At 48.6% G+C, this 23,002-nt stretch overlaps 1 protein-coding gene across 1 annotated transcript; it reads left to right on the forward strand.

Moving 5' to 3' along the window:
- The first annotated feature begins 8,244 nt into the window (after positions 1–8,244).
- Positions 8,245–12,269, forward strand: SOCS2 (suppressor of cytokine signaling 2). Its single transcript, XM_049782845.1, has 3 exons — positions 8,245–8,328; positions 9,648–9,980; positions 11,523–12,269. Exons 2-3 carry the CDS (start codon positions 9,842–9,844, stop codon positions 11,978–11,980), a joined length of 597 nt encoding a protein of 198 aa, XP_049638802.1. The 5' UTR covers positions 8,245–8,328; positions 9,648–9,841; the 3' UTR covers positions 11,981–12,269.
- The last annotated feature ends 10,733 nt before the right edge of the window (positions 12,270–23,002 follow it).

Here is a 23,002-nt window from a genome sequence, read left to right on the forward strand (position 1 = left end):
CTATCTTCAGGGATCATTCCTGGTGGGGTTCAGGGAACCATAACGGGTGCTGGGTTGGCCAGGCTTTACATAAAAGCAAATGACTTATCTGCTATACTCTCTCTTGCCTCAATCTTTAAAAAAAAAATCACTTTATTTAAATACCATGATTTTCAAAGTTGTTCACAATACAATTGTTTCTGGCCTTTAATGTTCCAACACCAATCTCACCACCAGAGTGGGATTCCTTTCATCATTGATGAAATATGCAAGAGGGGAGGGCCTGAAAGGTAAGTCACAGAGGAAGGAAACATGAAGCAGCATGTTTCAGGAGAAAACAAAGAGCCAGAGACATGAAGGGACCTATTAAGTCCCTGAATCTTCCTATGCTTCCTAGGGAGTGGCAGAGCTGCATCCTCTCCCTGTGCATTCCTCAGTTTCCCACCCAACCCCAAGACCTGCCCTCTTGGTGGGCACAACATAATTCACAGTATATTGCTTGTTATTATACTGCTTTTGGGGAGAAGAGTCTTGGACTTGGGAGCGATGCCTGGCTCTGTGCTCAGGGGTCATTCCTGGTTCCATTCAGGGGAGCATAGACAGTGACCATGATGGAACCAGGGGTGTACACAGTCCATAATGCAAGTATCTTAATTCCTGTACTGTCTCTCTGGCCCGTTTTTGTTTGTAGGCTACATCCAGTGGTGTCCTGGGTTTACTCCAGGTTCTGCACTCAGAAATCACTCCTAGTGTTGCATGGGGAATCATATAGGATGGTAGAAAATGAACCCAGGTTGGCTGTATGCAAGCAAGCAAGCAGCACCTCTGGGCTCTCTCTTTGGCCCCAAGCCCCAATTTTGCTTTCTGTTATGGTAGAACAAAACAGTGACCAACTGGTTATGTGTTGGGATTGCAAAGAAGACCCATAAGTGTCACCAACCATCTTTTCACATGGGCCCCAGACAGAGGCTGTGTGAAGAAGTGGAGGTGTTGGTCAGGGAGATCTGCTCCGTTCTAGCCTGGTGGTGCCTCTTCGGTGAGAGCCAGTTTCATTGGCAACTGCTTTCTCCAGGTTCGTTCATGGAGTGCTGGTGTTTCTCAGCACTCTAGGACTCATCCTAAAATCCTGTGGGTTGTTTACTGGGTGATATTTGTTCTAGTGGCTTTGCTTACTTATCACATTATTCCCCCTGACCTTGACCTTTGTGAACTTTGTTGGAAAGTCAAACACACCTTTAAGCTTCTAGCTCATGTCAGTCAGTAGTCAGCAAGGAGGGCCTGGAAGGTGAGTCCAGAGGAAGAAAATGGGACCTCCGCTTTCTTAAGAGGGGACTGAGTTATACTTGTCCTCAAGGTCTGGAACATTTGAGAAATTGCCTAGGAGGGTGGCCCTGGTGAGTTTCTCAGTTGGTCTTTCTCTATTATAGCAACAAGGTCAGGTTGGTGGAGAATGTGGATAAATGCCAAGTGAGGCCATTTTCTGTTGGCAAAAGACAGTCTGATGGCTCATCAAAGATCAAGCTCAGGGCCCGGAGAGATAGCACAGCGGCGTTTGCCTTGCAAGCAGCTGATCCAGGACCAAAGGTGGTTGGTTTGAATCCCGGTGTCCCATATGGTCCCTCGTGCCTGCCAGGAGCTATTTCTGAGCAGACAGCCAGGAGTAACCCAAAACCAAAAAAAAAAAAAGATCAAGCTCAGCCATAAGGGAAGATAAAATTTTAAGGGCCGGAGAGATAGCACAGCAGTAGGGCATTTGCCTTGCATGCAGCCGACCCAGGACGGTTGGTGGATCGAATCCGGCATCCCATATGGTCCCCCAAGCCTGCCAGGAGCAATTTCTGAGTGCAGAACCACAAGTAACTCCTAAGAGCTGCCGGGTGTGACCCAAACAACAACAACAACAACAACAAAACCCAAAGGAGTTTAAGAAAGACACACAGTAGGTAACGTACTCGCCTAGCACAAGGGTTACTGGGGTTCAATGCTTGGCACTACATCAGGTTCCCTGAGTCTGACTTAGAAGGTGATTCCTTAATGTAGAGCAGAGTCAGCCCTAAGTGTGTGATAGTACCCCTGAGGTGTGGCTCCCCAAAATAAGCAAAATCAGATAAAACAGAGGCTAGACAGGTAGTACAGTAGATAGGACAGTTGATTGCACATGGCCAGCTAACCTGGATTTGATCTCTAGCGTCCCATGTGGTCCCAAACACTGCCAGGAGTATTTCCTGAGTTCAGAGCCATCACAGGGTTAGGCCATCAAACAAACAAAACAAAACAAAACAAAACAAAAAGTTCTAGAAATCCAGGCCAGAAAAAAAGGAAGGAAAAATGTCTCAATTTCTTTACTTATAACTGTATTTGCTTTACTCATTTTTATTGGTGATCTGCAGGAGTTATTTTCAGCATGGGGGAATATAGCAGTGAATGTAAGAAAGTCCCTACTTAGATTCTTGTGGGAGAGAGACATAATCTATTGTGTGTGTCAGAGAGAAGCAGCCTTGAGTCAGGTTTGGTGTATCTGAGAAACAGGAAAACAGATCTCAGGACCATGAGGGAGGAAAAGGAGAAAAAGACAGCTTTTCTACATCCACCAACTAGCATCCTTCCCCATACTGAACTCCCGTGATTGAGCAGTTCTCCTTATTCTGAAATCAGACCTTTCCCCCACAGGAGAAACTTTTTAAAATTTATTTTGGAGCCTCCCAAGCAGTCCTCAGGAGGCCTTGGGTCTCCACAGGTGAGTGAGTCTTGACCAACTGGTGAGTTGACTAATGGGGCAGCTTGTTCAATGCTGGGGCTTGAAGACGGGGTGCTGTCAGACTCAGTGCTCACCAGGATTAACTGCCCCCTCCCCTTCTGTGGTGCTCCAGGGTCGCACTTAGTGCCTATGGTGGGATGGAGCATGGGGTAGGTGCCTGCTACCTTGTACCTTGATTGCCTTCTGTCTTCTGCCCCTGAAATCCCAGAGAACTTGAATGGAGACAGACCCAGTGCAACAAAGTCTCTTCACCTCTGTGAAGGCATTTACTGCAGGTGCCTTGAGAAAGCCTGTGAGGGCTGAAGGCAGGTCTGAGAAGTTGACTGAGCAGTGAACCTCCAGAAGTTAAGGCACTGATCAGCTTTGGTTGATCCCCAGCAATGCATATTTGTCCACCTCCACCCCAACACTGCCAAGGATTACTTCTGAGTACTGCTGGATGGAGAGGCATCTTCATTTCCCCAATGGTGCCTTTTGGTCTGTCTTTTGGTCTTTTGGACAGACTTGAGTCCAGAGAAATACTTCATCATAGCAGAAAGAACAATATGAGGTGGATAACAAATGGGGGAAGAAGAGATGTGCTCAGCTCTGGCTGAGCTGCCCAGAGGAGCTTTGTGGATGGTGTAGGATACACAAGCATTGGGGGAATAAATACGCTTAGCTGGAAAGATGAGAATTTAAAGAGAGGGGCTGAAAAAGTGATTTAGAGATTCTTAGTGACTACTGGAAGGCAGGACCCTTACAGAATGCCCTGTTGGTGGGGTCCTATATTTACTCTTTATCTGCTCAGTTTCCCAGAAGAAGACAATCCAAAGACTTTTGCATCAGCTAATCCAGGCCTCTGAAAAGGCCTAGTCAGGTTAGATTAGCATAGAAAGGCAAATGTCTGGCAACATTGGCCCTTCATCCTGTGTTTACTGTTCCAAACAATAAATACTGTATGTGAAAGATAATCAGGCTCTCAGTTCATGAGGCTGTGAACCCCCTGACCCTATGCTTTTCTTTATGTTTTGTTTATTTAATCCTTGCAGGACCCCTGCTTCAGGCTGTTATCTGGATCCAGCCCTAGGCAGATGGATCTTATGGCAGGGCTGGAAAAAAGCTGGAATCTGGACCTTTCTGGGGGAGAATCCTATTTTTCCATTTGGTTCACATATCTTTTAATTTTTAGAGCCCTGGCACACAACACATGACACTTTGGCGATTAAAATCCAATGGAAGGTGGGGTGTGAACTCTAACCTATATATATTTGCCAGAATTTCTAGACATCAGTGACAACTACAACAGCTCAGACATGATTTACTGGGCATTGCCCTCAGGTTTTTGGGTGCCAGAATTCTTGTGGGAAGGTTCTGCCAGCCCACCCCTACAATCTCATCCCTGAATTTGAGCTAATTCCACGACATCTGCATTCTTCTCTAGTCCACCAGCCTGAGTTTTTGTAGACAGAGATGGAGCAGGTAGGAACTTAGGAAAGGGAATTGTCACTTGTTGCAAGTCAGCCCCTGAAGAGGTTGACTGATGGAGGAATGGAGGATGAGGTCTTTCCCCTCCAGCTCGGAGCACTCGTCTGCCACCCTGTCCAGCCAACGGTTCTGAGGTGAAATGGTGGGTAAACAGCTCGCAGACAGTCAGGCTTGTGGAAATATTAGCTTTATTTGGTGGACAAGACTGAAGTCCAAAGTCTCAGCCTCAGTTCCAGCCAAAAGCCTCTCTCCTTCCACAGACCCTTGTTTTTATCCCCCAGAATCAGGTACCACCCAATGGTGGGATCAGATACCACCCAATGGTGGAAGCAGAATCAGGTACCACCCTAGGGTGGGGGCAGCACACCCTAGGGTAGGGCACAATCACCGATCAGGGTAGGGTCAGTAACATAATAATCCCATAAAATGTTTACATACACAACAGTCACTAAGAGGGCCAATGGGAAGAAAGACAATCTGCGGAGGGTGGAAAGCATGGGCTATGTGTAGCCCAAAACTGAAAAGAGAAAAGAAAACAGTAAAAGGAAGCTTGCTCTTTGTCTTAACTCTTCATTTCACACTGTTCCTGGAGTCCCTCCTAGTCAGTCCGCTGTTTCCAACAAGATTGTCTGTGATTTCTCCTGACCCAAACCCCAACAAAGCAGATCTGGTACCTGCTGTGTCAAATGGGCAATAAACTTGTTAATGCCAGATTCTTAGAAGCTTCAGGAACATTGGAGTGCTGCCACTGGAGTACTGTTGAAGTGCTCAGAAATCTCTCCCCAGTCTGTGTCCTTCTAAACTGCCACAATACTTTGACAAATTCTTTTACAATTTGCCATCCCAACACACACACACACACACACACACACACACACACACACACACACACACACCCCTCCACTCATGACTCCCTCTGTTATGAGGACTCCTTGGGGGGAACAAGTGAATATGCATCTTGACAAGAGTTTGTCTAGTATTTGTCTAGAATTGAGTCCAAGTCAATTTTTCAGGATCTGATGTAGATGCTACAAGTGAAAGCATCTGACACCCCTTCTAAGATGATGAGCAATAATGATCACACCTACTGGGAAAAAACCTATCAGAGAAAAGATCATGGAAGAAAGACACATGTATGGGGCTGGTTTACAATAGAGCCATCAGGCCAGGCCTTGCTCAGGTGACTCTGACCAGGAGCTGAGGGAGTGAGAGAGCAAACTGTGCAGAAATATGAAGGAAGAGTGACTGGAGCAACAAATCACAGGCAGGAAACTGGCCTCCTAAGCAGCCTGAAGGGTTTGATCCCCAGCAGCCCATAAGCCCTTCCAGGAGTGATTCGTGACCAGTGATTCCAGAGTCAGGGATTAGGGTTCAGTCCCCAGATCATATATGGTCTCTGGAGCACAGGCAGGGGTGATTCTTGAGTGCACCGCCAGATGTAGCCCTTGAGCACTGCCAAGTATGATCCCAAAAGCCAAAAAAAAAAAAAAGAATTCAAAGGAAGAGGATTCGAGGTAGAGGAAACAGCAAAGGAGCAAGATGCCTGTGTTTTTGAGCGTGTTTTAGAAAGAGCAAGACCTCTTCCTGTTGAACTTGCAGAGAGAGCAATCGAGCAGGAGGATATGAGACAAACAACATTGTATCTTACTTAGAAGGGCTTTTGAGTTACTATCAGAGTTTGTATCTTTGACTTGGGAGCAAAGTGGGCCTTTAGGTTGGATCATATGCATACAAGGCAAATGCTCTACCTGCTGCACTAACTGTATCTCCAGTCTCCCCCTCTTAAATGGTAGCTTTAGGTGGAGATAAAAATTCTCGTTAAGGAGTAATTTTCTCATAGGTTTTAATCATTTTTTATCCTAACATTTGGGAATCATGTAAAAAATAGACCTTAATGTAAGATTTATAAAGAACATTATAGAAGTAAGTTAATGTGCAGTGAACTTCTCTTTCCTACCTTTAGTTACTACTCGTTTATTTTAGAACCAAAAGAAAAAACTATTAACGAACTCAAGTATTTGTGGGAAGTTTTAGCTCTCTGACATATGTAATTTTCTTCTTTTAAATAAAGGTGGACCCCCAAAAGTACAAGGGCATATTGAACGGATTCTCGGTGACGCTCAAAGAGGATGGTGTTCAACAGGATCACGATTCCTTTGAGGACAAAACTCTAGGTGAGCAGAGAAAACACCTCTCTGGCTCACCTGAGCATCACTGCCTTGCATTTACTCAAAAGTGAGGCCAGTGGGTAGGATTAGATCCCCAGCATTCCACAGGACCTCCCCTCCAAGATGGCCAGGAGTAATTCCTGAGCCAGGACTCACCCCGAGCTAGAGCGCTGCAGGGTGTGGCCCCAAACCCCTCCAAAAAGTGAAGCCAAAGTCAGAAAAACCATTTGTTCAGGGTGCCCAGCACGCAGGTAGAAAGCAGGTTCCCGCTTCATCGCAGAGCCGGCAGGGGGCACCCCAGACAAGGCTTGAGAGCCGCTCCGAGCTCAACCGCGCGCTCCGAATCCCTCCCCGACTTTCCCATTGCCAAGCCTCGCAGCTGTAAGAGGCCATTGAGCTTTTCGGCTCCATAGAGCAGAATTTCAAGGGAAACTGGGTTTGGATCCAGTTTTCCCGCGAGTTTTTTTTTTTTCTTAAGTAGGTCACATTTACGGGAGGGGGACGTAGGGGCAGAATGACAAGTCTCAACAGAGATCAGTTGTCCTCCAAATGCGGTGGGGAGGAAGGTGAGGGTCCCCGGGCTCGCGCGTGCAAAGGGGAGCGGGGCGCGGGAGCATCATTCCGAATTTCTGGACTCCCGGATCCCCAGGCGCAAGCGATCGCGGCTCACGGCGCTACTGGGACCGCGACTGCGGCCCCGGGGACGGCGGGAACGGCAGAGGAGGGTGTCGGCTCCCTCCGAGGTCGTGGCAGGTGAGCCAGGCCGGCCGCCCGGAGGCCGGAAGAAGCCGGCGGAGCCGAGCGAGGGCGGAGCCAGCCGGCTGCCAAGAAGCCAAAGCGCCCAGCCAGGGGGTGGAGACTGAGCGCCCGGCGCGCTCCTTAAGGAGGCTCCTTTGCGCCTTCTAGGACTTGGATGTTGGAGTGGGGAGGGTCCTGGGATCCGGGGCTGCCTTTCCCGGCCGTGCAGCATTCCGGGTGGGGCTGGACCGGGCCCTGCGGTACCCACATTTTTTTTGGGGGGTGGTTTACACCCGGCAGTGCTCAGGGGTTATTCCTGGCTCTACGCTCCTGGCAAGCTCAGAGGACCATATGGGATGCCGGGATTCGAACCACCGTCCTTCTGCATGCAAGGCAAACCCCTTATCTCCATGCTATCTCTCCGGCCCTGTCCCCTCATTCTTGGTGGTAAAGCAGCAGGGGGCGTTCCCGGGGACCCTGCACAGGCCCCGCTGCGCTCCCATCGCCTGGTAAAACGGAGCATCCCGGAGGATGGAGGTGGGAAGGACATCCCACAAGCCCCCGACCTCTAGCAGGAGTTAGAAAGGAAAGGATGCGCCCCGGCTCTTACACTCAGCCCTTTGGGGGTGCAAGAATCCGGCTGCCCAAATGCAAACTGTAGCTGGGTGGGGAATGCTATTTCTGGAGCGCCCCGAATTCTGGGGAGCTGAATGGGCAAACCTCCCTGCAGCGCCCCGCAACCGAGAGGCGCCCGAATGCTCGCTCGGAGCTCCAGTTGCCGTCGCCGGAGCCTCTTTAAAGCGGCGGCCCGGGCCGCAGTCACGTGAGGCGGATTCCTGGAAAGTTCCTGGAAAGCGGCCTCGGCGGCAGCAGCCGGGCGGGGCGCGGGGAGGGCGGGGAGGCGGAGGAGAGGGAAGGAGGGAGGCGCGTCGGGCTGGCGGCTGGAGCCGCGCGCGCACGCTCGGAGCTCCGGGGACGACCGGCGGTTAACTCTTGCCAAGTCTCGCCGCCGCCACCGCGGCTCGGCTCGGCTCGGCTCGGCGCGCGGGCCTGGGGCTTCCCTCGAAGCATGAGCCTCCGCGCCCTCCGCCTCCGGCGCTGCGCGGGCGGCGAACCAGGTGCGCCGGGGCTCGGGGCGCACGGCCGGAGGAGGGTCCCTTGCGCTCGCTGCCGCTGCCCGGGGGTCGGAGGAGGAGCGCGGGTCGGGACCGGCGCCAGGTACGGGTCCGGGCGAGGAGCTCCCCAAGGCTGCGTCCCCGGGAGGGTCTCCGGGAGGGGGGGCAAGCTGCGGGGCGCGGCCGGGCACCCCCCGAGTTCTCCCGCTCCTGCCCCGGTCCGGAATCCTCGAGTTGTTTTTTTTCCTCCTTCGTCCTAACCGCCGGCCAAATTCATGATCCTCCTGACAACCTGATCTCCTGCTCCTCCCTCCCTGCTTTCGCTCCTTCCTTTTCCCCCCGGCTCCCACCTCTTCGGGCTCAGTGGAGGGGACCCCAGCGACTGTCCGACCCTGGGTGGGGTCGAGGTCGAGGCAGGCGACGATCCCTGGAGTGGAGTTCATTTAATTTAGCTCGTCCCGGGCGCCCAGAATTTGGGCGCTCTCCGCCGCCGCGCCGTTGGCAGCCCTAGTGTTTGGGTGCCCAAATTCCAAGTCGGCGGGGTCGGTCCATCCAGCCGGGCCAGACACCCCTGCGCTCGGATCCCCCGAACCACCGCCCCAGGTCATCTGGGGAGGGAGGCTGCCTAGTGCGGAGGCAGCGGCGGACGCCCGGGCCGAGGTAAGTAAGGGCTAGATCGGTTCCCGCGGCGGCTCGGTCTCGGCCCCGGCCCCGGCCCCGGCTCGGAGCTCCGGCTCGGGCTGCGCGCTCCACCGGATTCCTCGACAGCGCCCGCGGCGGCAATGAGCGGCCGCCGCCGCCGGGCCCGGGGAACCGCTGCAGGCGCGCGCGCTGCGGGGTTCCTCCCGCCCTTCTGGATCCCTCCAGCCGGCGCCGGGAAGCTGGGGATGGGGATGCGGCTTCGGGCTGGGGCGCAGTGGAACGTGGGGCGGGGAACCTGTTTTTTTTGGGGGGGGGGTTGAGGTGGGGAGAGTAGGGGTGAGTGTGGGCTTCCTCCGGGGAGCTCCGGAGACGCCGGTTCTGCGGTGCCTTTGGGGATCGCGGCGCCCCGTTGGCGTTTTCCTCCTTGACTTGCCCAAGTCTGGGGCCTCTCTCTTCTACCTGCCTCCCCGTCCCGCAGGTGACACCCGCGCTCCTTCGCCTGCAATGTTCAGTGAGCCGCTCCTGGGCGGGAAAACAAAACGCTTCCCCACTCTCATCCGGCTGCACCCCACCCCTCTCTTGGCGCCCAACTCTGGCCTTGGGGAGCCACACTTTCTCTTTATTTATATATATTTTTGCCCCCAAACCGGATGCTTGCGTGTGATATGGTGTAGGAGCAGAGAAGCGGGAGGGGGTGGGGTCCCGGGATTTTCCACGTTTCTGCACTCTCACCCGGTCCCGATGCAGCCGCAGACTAAACCCTCAATTCCTACTTTGCAGGCAAATTGTGGGTGACTTCGCTGCCGGCCCTGCGGGATCCCGGGGCGGGGAAGCCGCAGCCCCTCCAGTCTGCTCCCGCTCCTGCTCCTGCCCTTGCTCCGGCTCGACCCGGGAAACCCCGCGGGGACTGGCGTCCCGCATCCCGCTGACCCGAGGCGGCCACCTGTGCCCGGCGCGGTGACTCCTCTTCTCCCATGACCCTGCGGTGCCTGGAGCCCTCCGGGAATGGCGCGGATGGGACGCGGGGCCAGTGGGGCAGCGCGGGCGCGACGGAGGAGCCGCCCCCCGAGACCGCGCGCCTGGCCAAGGCCCTGCGGGAACTCGGGCAAACAGGTAGGGAGAGAGTGGGCGGACGGGATGGCGGGAGGCGACGCGCGCGGGGCCCCTGGAGAGTGCCCGGGGAGAGGAACTTGGAAACCGGGCGCTGGGGGGGAAAAAGGGATCCGCTGGCCCCGAAGGGACCCGCCTGGCCCGGGGCTGCACCCGAAAGTGCTTCTAGTGAGGACGCGGAGGCGGAGTGCGGGAAGGGCTCCTAGGGGCAGTTTCTTGGGGATCGCTTGGACCGACCCCCGTTAGCCATTAGCAATCGGCGGTCGGGTCTCGGCTGCAGAAACTGCCCCAACTGCCGCCGCGGCAGTCAGCTCGACCCGCATTTCTTTTTATCCCCACTCTTGCGGGGTGCAAGCGTACCGGGCGTCTCTGCGGCCTCGCTTGGCCCAGCCCCGGCTCTGGGCAGTTGCCACGCAGGCGGCCGCCGCCACCACCGCAGTGCCGGGAACCAGCGCGCACGGGAGTCCCGGGATGGCCACTCGCTGGGGTATCCCGGGTTCTCGAAAAAAAATTTTTTTTCTGGCGTTTAGCTCAGATTTACTTCGAAAACTGGGTCTCACAAGCTTGCGGTTTGCGGCTAAGTTCAAGTTTTTGGTAGTAAGAGGGAGAGAGGAAAGTTCCCCTCTTGCGAGTCTGTCTTTCCACGCGGGCCCTGTGCTTTCTCTTGACTGGAGAAACGGCAGATTTGCAGGGATCCCCGCAAGAGGACAGGGGCGCGCAGGTTTTTTTGTTAAGGGGGGCCAGGCACACTGCCCACGGTTTTTAAGTCCAGGTGGTTCCCCTGGTCACTTTTGCAAACGGGTTGGGCACGGGATGGGAGGTGGTGCGGATCAAATCGAGCATGCTGGGAGATTGGATGGTAGTTAGCGATTAGATTTTGGATTAGGGCAAAGTCCCACGGAGTTTAGCGAAGATTGTAAACACCGAGTGCTATTGATCCGTTGGGGTTTCCCTCATTTCTCAAGAGCTGATAAGGCCGTAGTAATTAAGGCCGAAAGCAGTATCTGCTGTCCTATAATTGTCCTTTTAAAAACAAGCAGCTTGCCCTGTTTTTTTTTTTTTTTTTTAGTTCAAGAACGGAGAGATGCTACCACTAATTGAGAAAGTTGTAGAGGTAGCAGCCCCAAAGTTGCTATGTAGACCATCCTGGATTGACCGCGGGGCCTAGTTTTGCTGACTGAAGGCCTGGCTTTTATTTCTGACTACTGATTTTCTGATTTACTTTGAAACTTAAGCGCTCCACCGCTGTCTCTGATCACAGATTTTCTTCTGTTAAGGAGAAAAATTTACAGTCAGCTCGTTTATAGACCAGGATAGATTTTTTTTTCCTTCCTAAAAAAGAAATCTGGCTTTACAGTTTCCAGTGGGCCCAAATTTTCCTTAGTTTTTATAGTTTTGGTTGCCTCTTCTAAGCCTGCACTCCCCCCACCCCTTATCTTTCTAAGTAGGAAAACTGCTGCCAAATACCTTCGCCCTACTTAAAACCAACAAAAAACCTTTATAATAACTATTTTACCCTCTTTTCTTTTTGATCAAAAACCCCAGGTTGGTACTGGGGGAGTATGACTGTTAACGAAGCCAAAGAGAAATTAAAAGAGGCGCGAGAAGGAACGTTCTTGATTAGAGATAGCTCGCACTCAGACTACCTACTAACAATCTCTGTTAAAACGTCAGCTGGGCCCACTAACCTGCGCATCGAATACCAGGATGGCAAGTTCAGATTGGACTCAATCATTTGTGTCAAGTCCAAGCTTAAGCAGTTTGACAGTGTGGTTCATCTGATCGACTACTATGTTCAGATGTGCAAGGATAAGCGGACAGGCCCTGAGGCCCCCCGGAACGGCACGGTTCACCTTTACTTGACCAAACCACTCTACAAATCCGCGCCACCGCTGCAGCATCTCTGTAGACTGACCGTTAACAAGTGTACCAGCGCCATCTGGGGCCTGCCTTTGCCCACCAGACTCAAAGATTACTTGGAAGAGTATAAATTCCAGGTATAAGTGTTTCTCTTTTTCTAAACCTGCCTCATGGAGGGGGGTCTCTCTTGGAATGCAGCTATGTAAAAGAGAACCCAATCTCTCGGAGAGGAGTGACTGCTTTGAATAACGACAAGCAATTTTAAGAACAGCTGAAGTTAATCTAATCTTAACCTGTGACTAGATAGGTAGTTAATGTCCCTTCTTTACCCTGGCCCCCACACCTCTCCTCCCCAATTTTGTCACCTCTGTGATGCTTCCTTTCCTCAGCCTGACCCAACACCAGTTGACCCTTTTTAAATTAAAAAAGAAAACAGCCCAAAGAAAGGCTGAAGAAGCTTGTGATCAGAATGCCTGGCCCTTCTGGGCTTCCTTTCTGGTAGGTTAGGTCAGAGAGGGTGAACTTTAGTGGCTCCCACTGGCTTCACTTCAGGCCCTCAGAGGTCTGGTGATTTGAGTGTGATAAGACAGTATGAAATTTGCATTCTGATGTTCCTAGGAATCTTGTTAAACAGATAATGCTTGTGAATATTTATCGTTCATTTTATGCAATTAACCAAATCAACCAAAAAAAGCGACCTTGAAAGCCTGTATTTGGTTTTTTTTTTTTGTTTACTACATGTATGATGTCTGTCACGAGGACAAGTACTGTAGTAATCCATTTTAAGGGAGCCTTATTTCAAACTCTTTCAAACTGGTGCAAAATGGGAAAGACCATTTTGTCTTTTCCTCCGAGGCTAAAAGACTAGAATGTCGTGCCACACAGGTGCAACTTGATCCTTGTTAATGAAACCTTGTTGATGAAACATTTAATTCAGACCGTTGCCATTGCTTTGGAAATGGCTGTAGAGAGTTCAGAGTCGTCCTGGAATTGTCTCGCCCTGGACATCAGCAGTTTTCTCCCTTCTACCATGTAGAATAATACTTTGACTTAATTTTTCTTCCAGATATAGGGTGATACTTGCCTGTTTTATTTTCAAAGTGTTTATTTACTACTGTTACTATTTGATTAGAATGTATGAAATAAAAGAAAACCTGACTTTTACAAGTTGCATTTATTACTCTGAATCGGAGAGAACATACTGCTTTCACAGTATATAAGGACTGAGGAATAGAGGATTGCCATAAAAATGGACATCACATGAAACCAACCAAATAATAGTAATATAGTATTATGTGCCCTTCTCTCAAGTACTAAGCTGCTTTTGTCCATTGCAGGATGCAGTTTGAATTGTGGAGGGGAACTGGTCTATTACAAGTTGAATCAGCATCACACCAATTCCAGAGTTTAGGCACTAACAGAAGACTTTATTATATGGTCCAGTCTTTTACATGTTGAGAAGGCACAATACAAAATATAAAAGTATACTAAAAAGATAAAGTGGTCAGGGTGGCTAGTACAGGGGTTCCAGAGAGAAGCCTGCCTTAGGCTTACTCATGTTTTGCCTCTGGCACACATGTGCCTTCCCCTAGTGTAGCTCTAAAGGCCTCTTAGCACTTCGGTTGGCCCAGGTGGTTCCTAGTTCCACACAACCCTAACAGCATTGCATCCTTGGGCGAGTACATTGAACCACTTGCTCAATGAATGGCCTAGAATCACCAAATGTGGCCCAGACTGCACGAATAACTGGGGAATCCAGCCTCCCTCTTCCCCAAATCCAAAGTTCTGTGGTCATTTATTTCTCTGCTACACAGCCTCACCACTGCTGCAAAGACAATCATCAATTCTGGAGTTACTGTCCATTTTGCACATTTAAACAAAGTTCCCTTGGACTAGGGAGGTAAGGGCTTGTGTATAGATTTTGCATGCAGGGGGTACCCCATCCCTGTTTAATCCTTAAAGCACTGCTGGGAGTGAACTCAGCAAGAAATTGAAGGTAACCTCTAGTCTAGGCATTTGCAGGGGAGCACATCCCCCTCACCCCTCCCCTCCACAGGAAAACCCAGAATTTCTGCAGAGTGTGCAACTGTGGTGAAAATAGTTTTGAATCTGGAAGGGACTCATAGCTTTGTGTATGCAGTCAAGCTAGACAAAAAAATTGCTCTGTGTCCCTCTGGAAGGCAATCTTGGTAGCTTTTTGGAGTGCCAGGAATGGAATCTGAGGCCTCACCCATGTGAGGCACAGACTTTGCCACTGGAGTAAGCAACCCTGATTCTAGACTGAAGACTGTTTGCATGGAGGGTGTGGTTGGTGATGGAATGGTCATTCTTGTTATGAGGCTCAGACTCTGGGCTTGCTTTTCCATCCTCCTTCCAATGGTCCTCTAGAGTGTCTGCACTTTCTTAACAAAAAGTTCCTGTGACCCAATCCAAGGTGCTTTTGAAAATATTGGTCGTTTGCACTTTTATTTTCATGATTTCTAACATTCTGCTTCTTGGTTATTAGGAGTTGGGCATTACTGGTGGGTATGGATCCGTGTGCAAGCATATTCTGGAATGTTCTGTGGCACCTTGTGAGAATACTAGGGGATTGCCAGACCCTCTGTGGAGAAGACTACGGTGATCTTGGATCTTGGCCTCTCTTTAACCTGCCCTCTTCCTAGTAAATTGATAAACCCTCGGAGACAATATTTTGGTATCTGTATTTTCGGTTGAGTTTGGGATTCTTGGTTTCATTTTATTTTTATAATTACTAATAGAGTTTCCTTTCTGGGTGTATCCCAGTGCCAGGTTCTCGGTCAGCACTTTCTGGGCATTATCTCATTTAGTCTCACACTGCGGAATGAACAAAGTGTTGTGATTTAAGGAGGTTCACCTTCTACCTGGCCAGTGAGGAAGCATTCCAGGAATAGGTAGCCCTTTTTATTCCTGGAGAAAAACTGAGAAGGGCAAATTGCTGCTATTTCTACATTGATCCAGACTAACAAGTCAGAGCAGGCTATAAAAGGAACCCGCAGCCTTTTTACTGCTGTCTCTGGCCCCAGAATAGAGGTTCCTTAATTAGTCTTGTGGGATTGAGAGAGCTTGACCGGATGGTTTTTGCCCCAGGGTTGGGTGGGTAGGATGTATTGTTTTACTTAGCTGGCCAGTGGTACAGTTACTACCTTTACAGCTAGCTATATTGTACAGATTGTACATATTGTACAGAAGGAAAACTAAGCTCATATTGTACACTTGTCGTAAGTTCTCTGCAGAGTCAGGGGAAAGTATCCCAGGTTAGGACCAGAGAGCGAGAAAATACTAGGATTACAGTACCGACCTTGCATGCTAGGTTCAATCCCTAGCATCCCCCTCGCAAAACAAAACAAAAATTGAACAACCATCCTTTACTCTCCTTACACGATATTGGGCATTAGGGAAGGTATGGTTCTTAATGAGTGGATGATTAGTATATAGAATTCGTATAGCTCCTACAGACTTTCAGAGGTTTGCAGTCTGAGCAGAGTTGGAGTTGGAGAGTTTGTCAGCTCCATTAGGGTGGGCACCTGAGATGACTTTTTATTGTCAGTTCCTTTATGGTAGGCACCTGAGATGATTTTTTTAGGGGCTGAAGAAGTCTTGTTTTCAAGGGTTTTAAAATAATGGAGAAAAGACCATTAAAGTTTAGGTGCTAAAATTTTCTTTTGTACCATGTCAGAAAATCCTGACAAGGTGGTACTTAATCACCCAACTAGGTAATTTCAAATGGGAGTGTTGTTTTGAAATGTATTCAGGCAGTGGTGGTGGTGGTGTTTGCTTTTGTGTTTAGAATATAGTATCTGGGAGGAGGGTAGGAGACATTTTGGTATTGACCCCAGGCTGAGGGTCAGTCCTGCAGGTGTGTGAGGTCGATTGGCAGCAGTGCCGCCCAACAACTGGTTCAGATCCCTCAGCCCTGAATGTGTGAGATTAAATGAGAAAATGCCTAGGCTTTCTGTGTTTGAGAACGAAAGAAAAAAGTGTTGTTATTCCTTTTATTCAGGTACTGTAGCTCCCTCTCCTAGCTTTCAGCTTTCTAAAATGCTAACACCTGAAATCAACTTTCTGAAACCACCTATTTTTTGCGGGGGTGGGAGGATTTTGGGGCCACACCTAGTGGTGTTCAGCACCACTCCTGGTGTTGATGGCTGGGGAAATTATATGGTGGGTGCCGGTATTGAATCTGTTTGGCTTCATGCAAGGCCAGAGGCCTACCTGCTGTTGTGATTTTATTGGACCTGACTTATTTATTTTTTTGGTTTTTGGGTCACACTGGGCAGCGCTCAGGGGTCACTCTTGGCTCTACAATCAGAGATCATCCCTGGCAGGCATGGGGGACCATATGGGATGCCAGGATTTGAACCACCGTCCTTCTGGACGCAAGGCAAATGCCTTATCTCTATGCTATCTCTCCGCCCCGGACCTGACTTATTGATGTCACGTTTCTTCGTCCCAACCTTCCAACCTCCTACTTCCCACCTATGAAATGTTAACAGGCTTTAAATATTGGGTGAGGTCCTTCCATTCCCAGCCGTCACCCCATCCCAGGAAGTGGACTTCATGGTGCCTGGATCCACATTGTAGCCTGCTTTCTTTGGTTTGTCTCAAAATTTTTGACCTGTTTGCTGCTTGAAAATCGAGAACCTGCCTTGCGTGCTGCTTTATGATCTCATTCCTGCCTCTGCCAGCCGTGACTCACCCAGCGCCACGGATGCTTGGGTGACTGCCCACCTGCCACCTCACAGGAGGAGCCCATTCTTCCTGGGCCTGCTCGTGGGCACCATGTCCCAGCTAATTTATTTCCTGCCTTGCTTTTTGGCCCTGGATGGATGATAGCGTTGTTCCTGTAGCTCAACTCGCACAGCCTGGCTGTATGGGCACCAGGGAAAGAGGGTAATTATATTCTGGAGGTGGATAATTCAGTGATTTCATAGACCTTATTTATTTTTATTATTTTGGTTTTGGATCACACCTGGCAGCACTCAGGAGTTACTTCTAGCTCTGTGCTCAGAAGTCGCTCCTGGCAAGCTTGGGGGTGCATATGGGATGCTGGGATTTGAACTGGGGTCCATCCTGTGTTGACTGCGTTAAAGGCAAATACTTTACTGCTGTGCTATTGCTCTAGCCCTCTCATAGACCTTATGATTAACTTTCTTTTCTCTTCTCTTCCATCTATCTGCCTTCATACCTCCAGGTTTTGAAATCAGTAAACTAGCCCCAGATCCCACACTTTTGTTATGTGCTTTATTATTATTATAATTATTATTGTTATTTTTGGTTTTGGGTCACACCCAGCGGTACTCGGGTTGCTTCTGGCTCTGCACTCAGAAATCGCTCTTGCCAGGCTCAGGGTACTATATGGGATGCCGGGAATTGAACAGAGTCCATCTGGGTTGGCCTCATGCAAGGTAAACGTCCAACAGCTGTACTATTGCCCCTACTTCCCTATTATTATTTTTAAGCTTATCCATCATTTTAGAATATCCTATTTGAGGCAAAGTTTTGCTGATACATACAATGTCCTCCTTCACAGTAATCCCCCTTACTGTGTTCACCTTCCACCACTGCTGTGCTTTAATATTTTTTTGTTTTTGCTTATTTTGGGCCAAACATGGCAGCGCTTAGGGGTTACTCATGATTCTGTACTCAGGAATCACTCCAGGCAATGGTCAGGGGAACCCTATGGGATGCCAGGGATGAAACCTGGATTGGCCATGTGCAGAGCAAAGGCCCTCCACTCTGTTACTATTATCCCTACCCAGGCCAAATGCTAATCTTACCTGATGGCCAGGCCCACCCACTTCTGGGAGGGGTCTGTAGTTGTTAGTTAGAGAGGCCTGAGTGAGGGTGATAAAGAGATTCAGCAAGAGAAGCCTCTTGGAGGAGGAAGCAGGATGGAGAGAGGAGAAACAGAGTAGATGCAGGGCAGCTGGAGGAGGCTGCTTAAAAGGCTAGCTGAGATGCCCATGGCAATTAAGGCCTAAATAAAGCTTCAATGTCTCCTGACTTCTACTCACTGCTGTGGATTATTTCTTCACCGTCATCCTGATAACTACAGACCCGTTGGTGAAAGGGGGTGCAGGCACCTGGCCTGGCCAAGAAAGGCCTCATCCATCCACCATCATCCACCACCATCAAGGATTCTATAATTAATATTTAAGTTAACGTGTTATCACTCTGACCCTGCTTTAATGTTTGTTTTATAGGCATTGATGGTCCCTTCTGTTCTGGTCTGTGATGGTGGCCCCTTGAACGGGTTGGAAGTGTCCTTGGGTCCTTCTTGTCGGCCCTCCTCTGCACAAAGATTCGGTTTCATTCCTCCCAAGGCTTGCATTTCTAGTTCTGCTCCTCCTCACATATTTTTGATTTTTCAAATTTTTCCTCTCGGTGCCTTGAGTTCAGTTTTCTTCACTCTGTTACTGAAATCAAGTGACAGCTGTGACTGCTGCAGCATATGAAAGTCCTGGCATGGCCAGAACTACTATCTGAGGCAGCTGAAGTCATGGCCAGGGCTGGGCTGTCTCCCCTGCCCCAGAAGACCCTGTGGGAGACCTGGGTTCCTACTATGGGGTGCAAATAAATTGATTCCCCTTTGTAAACCTTTACTGAGTCAGAAACATAAAGTGACTCGCTGACAGCTTTCACTCTCCGCCCACACCTGGCAGTTGCTCCTGACTTTGTGCTCAGGAATTACTCTTGGTGTTGCTCAGGGGAACTCTATGAGATGCCAGAGATTGAACCTGGGTTGACCATGTGCAAGGCAAATGTCCTCCCTGTTGTGCTATCACTCTGGTCCTGTTTTAATGTTTTACTGAGGCATTGATGGTCTCTCAGTGCTGGTCTTATTGTTTGGTCTTGAGATTGGGAACCTTCTAGAAAGTATTACCTTTGTGATGAACAGGGGCAAGCAAGGGGAGGAACCATAGCTAATGGCCTCCTCTGTTGGATTGAGCACAAAGATGATCCTAGAAGCCCCTTTTCTTGGGAGAGAGCAAGCAAGCTTTCATTACCAATCTCCCTAGCATTTCCGGTGTCCAACAGCACAGATACATGTATACCTCACATGTGTCCAAACCAGGTTCGGTTTCCAGCACTCACATATCCAGGCATAGCCAGGAGTGATGCTCAACCCAAAGAAGACTCATCTTCAAGAGAGACAGTGCAGAAAACGTAATATGGGGGAAACCTGGATTAAATCCTAGTGACTCTTGAGAACCATTGGGTGTGAATACCTACCACCAACTTTCAGTTTTATATGATTTCTAGATGGTTCCCCCTGCTGTTCATTGAGGATGATTTTTGCTTGCATTCCAGCCTGAAGAAGCACTAATCTTCCCCTATCAGGGGTCCTCAAACTTTTTAAACAGGGGGCCAGTTCACTGTCCCTCAGACCATTGGAAGGTATGACTATAGTAAAAACGAAACTTATGAACGAATTCTTATGCACACTGTATATATCTTATTTTGCAATGAAGAAACAAAACAGATACAAATACAATATGTGGCCCATGGGCCATAGTTTGAGGACCACTGCCCTAGCTGAACAATGTTTTTTTTTTTACACTCATAGGTTTGTTTTCCTATTTTAACATCTCTACTATCTTGATGAACTTGAGCCTTCTTAGGTATCCATCCTAGCTGTTTTCCTTCTCATTTCTGTTTCCAGGTTGTGGGCCTCACTTCTCTCCAGACTAAGTCTCTTTTGCAGATTTGATTAGGGCACCTGTTTCTACTTACCTACAGTAATGGGGCAGAGAGAACGGAAATGATTGATACCCATAAAAGACAGCTAGTAGTTTCCTCTTCCTCCCTGTTTTACTTCCTTTACTAGAACCACTGAAGAACGTCAGTTGCTTACCTGTTATTTGATTTTTTTTCCCTTCCCTATCAGACAATAAATGTTAATAAATAACGAAGTGACAAATAAGTTAGTCAGGGTAGCAAGGGAATGGCTCAAGGGACTGGCATGGGTGCTTTATGTGTATGAGCTTCAGGGTTGAGTTCACTGCATGTTACCCCAGCAGTATCAGGGTGTGGCTCCTCACCCCAAGAGGATAAGAATAGAAAGTTAAGGTAGATAAGAGAATCAGGACTCCTTTGAGCCAATTGTTGAGTAGTAGGGATTTTTGTGAGCAGGATTATGAATCATGAGGAAATTAGAGTCAGCCATGGTGTGAGTATTTGCATCTTAGAAATTGATAGCTGCTCCCAATTGGGCCTTGTCTAGATGGTTGGTTTGCCAACACATAGTTGATCTAGGCATTGTATCTCTTGGGAATTGGGACCTAGTCAGAGTAAGAAAGTTACTTTGAGCTTGTCAGTATTCAGAGAGCAGTAGGAGTAAACAGATGAAAAATGAATTTTATTCCTTTGAAGTCTGCATGCAGGGCTGGAGAAATAGTACAGCAGACAGGGTGCTTTGTCTTGCATGCCTACAATCTGAGTTCCATTTCCTGGAATCCTTACGGTCCTGCAAGCACCACCAGGAGTAACCCCTGAGCTTGCTGGATGTGGTCCAACCCCCAACCAATAAATAAATAAATAAATAAATAAATAAAAGTATGCTTGCCTACTCTATGTGGGCTCTAAAACCTTGTCCTGGCAGACTAGTCAATGGAAAGATGCAGTTTTCTCCTTGTTACTAGCTTTATAGGCTGGCTTCCTGAGTATATTTAGGAGTGAGGGACAGGGTGTTTTCAAAATCCATTAACTGTTGTTTAAAACAACTCTTCAATTATATTTTAATTTTTGGGGGGTTGAGGGTCCACACTAGCCTATACTCAGAGATCACTCCTTGAAGTGCTTAAAGGAACCATAGGGAACATAGGGGATTGAACCTGGGTTGACTATGCAAGGCAAGCACTTTACCTAGTGTTCTATTTTTCTGGTGTCTTCAGTTGTAACAGTTAAGATTTTTTTTTTTTTTTGCACCCTTCTGACTTGACTTTTTTCACTCATTCTTTTATTATTTGTTTGTGGTGCCTTACATCCTAGCCTTTGGCTGCTTTCATTTTCATTTTAGCTACACTCCTTACTCCCCACCAGCATGTATTGAATGCCTAATATATCCCACCAGGAATAGAAAAAGAGTTAAAAAAAAATCTGTGCATTAAGAAAGCTCCCATGGCAGGATTAGAGAAGAATAGGACTAATAATAATTCAGTACTCCATTAGGAGCTTTGCACACAGTTATTCTATGTCCTCTGAAACAAACTGAATGTCTGTATTTTCTTGCTGTATCAAACATCACACTGAGGCTTGAGAGATAAAAGAATCTTCCTGTGTAGGGTGTAGTTATAGAGCCAACCCCCGGTTTTTTCTTGTTTTGGATTTGGGGGGAACCACATCTAACAATACTCAGGTTACTTCTGGCTCTGCACTCAGGAATCACTCATGTGGTACTGTGTGTGTGTATGTGTGTATGTGTGGTGTGGTGTGTGTGCGTGTGCGCGCGTGGGTGTGTGTACCATATGAGGCTAGAGGTTGAATGCAAGGCAAGTGCACTACCCACTGTACTATTACTCAGACCCCAATCCAGATTTTGTTTTGTTTTCCTGCACCCCTATCCAATCCAGGTTTTTGTTCGACTCTGCAGTTCCAATCTACGTCTAAGGAGACCTCATTGTGTAACCAAAGGAGTCACAGAGGGGTGATTTGTTGCTGAACAGTGGTAAAGGCAATGGTAATCCCTGGTAGATGGTGCAGTCAGCCTTGTTAGGGGGTCAGAGGGAAAAGGGCAGAAATGGAGCCTCTGCAGACCCCTAGGTGAGGTTGAAGAGGATGGCAGATTCAGGCACCATTATATGGGGAGCAGTTCATAGGCTTTACTGAGAGCTAGGGGATGTACATGGGGCCAGTGGCTTTTTATAGAAGTGGATACATCTCAGAGGATAAGGAAGGAGGCAGGGGCTGGGGAGAAGGCGCTGAGAGTTTGATTGTTGACTTTCCTTGTGTGAGAACTCACATTGTCCTAGAGCACAAACACAAGTTCCCCTTTAAAAATCTGTTCAATGCCTGGCAAGTGGGGTAACTGGCAGCTTCCAATCCTAGCAAAGGAAGCGGGGATATGGTGAGCAGAAGTTTGAACCAGAAAGTAAGCTTGGGGTCCACTTCTGGTTGTTTGGTCTTGGGTTGAATAATGAACCTCTTGGGGTCTTAGTTTCTTCCCCTGCATGAGAGAGAGAGCTTGGCACCCTCCTGCTGGACCTTTCCTGGAGGTCACCAAAGTGTTCAGAGACTGGAGCAACTCTGTGCTAAGGAGATGGGCATGGTCAGAGCAGGGCAAGTGCCATACTTCTGCTGAAATCAGAGTTCAGTTTAGTGGAGATGTTGCCTCAATTCTATAATTTATGCTTATTGTTTATTTGGTTTGGGGACCACACCTGGTGATATTCAGGCATTACTTCTGGATCTGCACTCAGGAATTCTCCTGGTGGCTCTTGGGGAACCATATCAGATGCTGGGGCTTGAACCGGAACTGACTACACTCAAAGCAATCACCGTCCCTGCTATACTATCTCTCTTTTAATTCTGGAACTTTTTACACTTTTCCACAAATGAATTAATTCCATTTTTCATCCTATGTAGAAGAACATTGAGTTCTTTCCTGGCTACAGATTTTTGAGTGCTGTTCTTAAAGAGTTTGGGGGCCAAAGAGATGGTACAGGGGTTAAGGCATTTGTCTTGAATGTGGTCAACCTTGGTTTGAATTTCCAAGCCTACATATGGTCTCCAGAGCACTTCCAGAAGTTAGTCCTGGGAGCAGAGCGAGGAACAGCCCCTGAGTACCGCTGGGCACCTTCCTCCCCACTGGGGGAGAAAAAAAAAGATTGTGGGTTTATATTTCAGATCTTGATTTCGATGGAGAAACAGGAATCTGTAGTGTGTAAATCATCATCTTAGAGGCTTTTTTATTTTTTTAAATTAGGGGATCTGGAAGATTGTTTTTGCTCTGCTCCTGAATCATTCTTGGGAGCTGCACACCACAGAATGTAAGCAGTCATTAGACTAGCTGCACTCAAGAAATTGTATGCAGAATGCATGGTTTTGAGTCATTTAAAAAAATTTACACATTGTTCTCATGAATGACTAATTAGCAATGGACAGAAATGCCTTTGAGCTTTTTTTTTTCTTATCAAAAAATCAAG

Source organism: Suncus etruscus, chromosome 11 (genome assembly GCF_024139225.1).
Source record: "Suncus etruscus isolate mSunEtr1 chromosome 11, mSunEtr1.pri.cur, whole genome shotgun sequence".
In the NCBI taxonomy this organism is placed as follows: Eukaryota; Metazoa; Chordata; class Mammalia; order Eulipotyphla; family Soricidae; genus Suncus; species Suncus etruscus.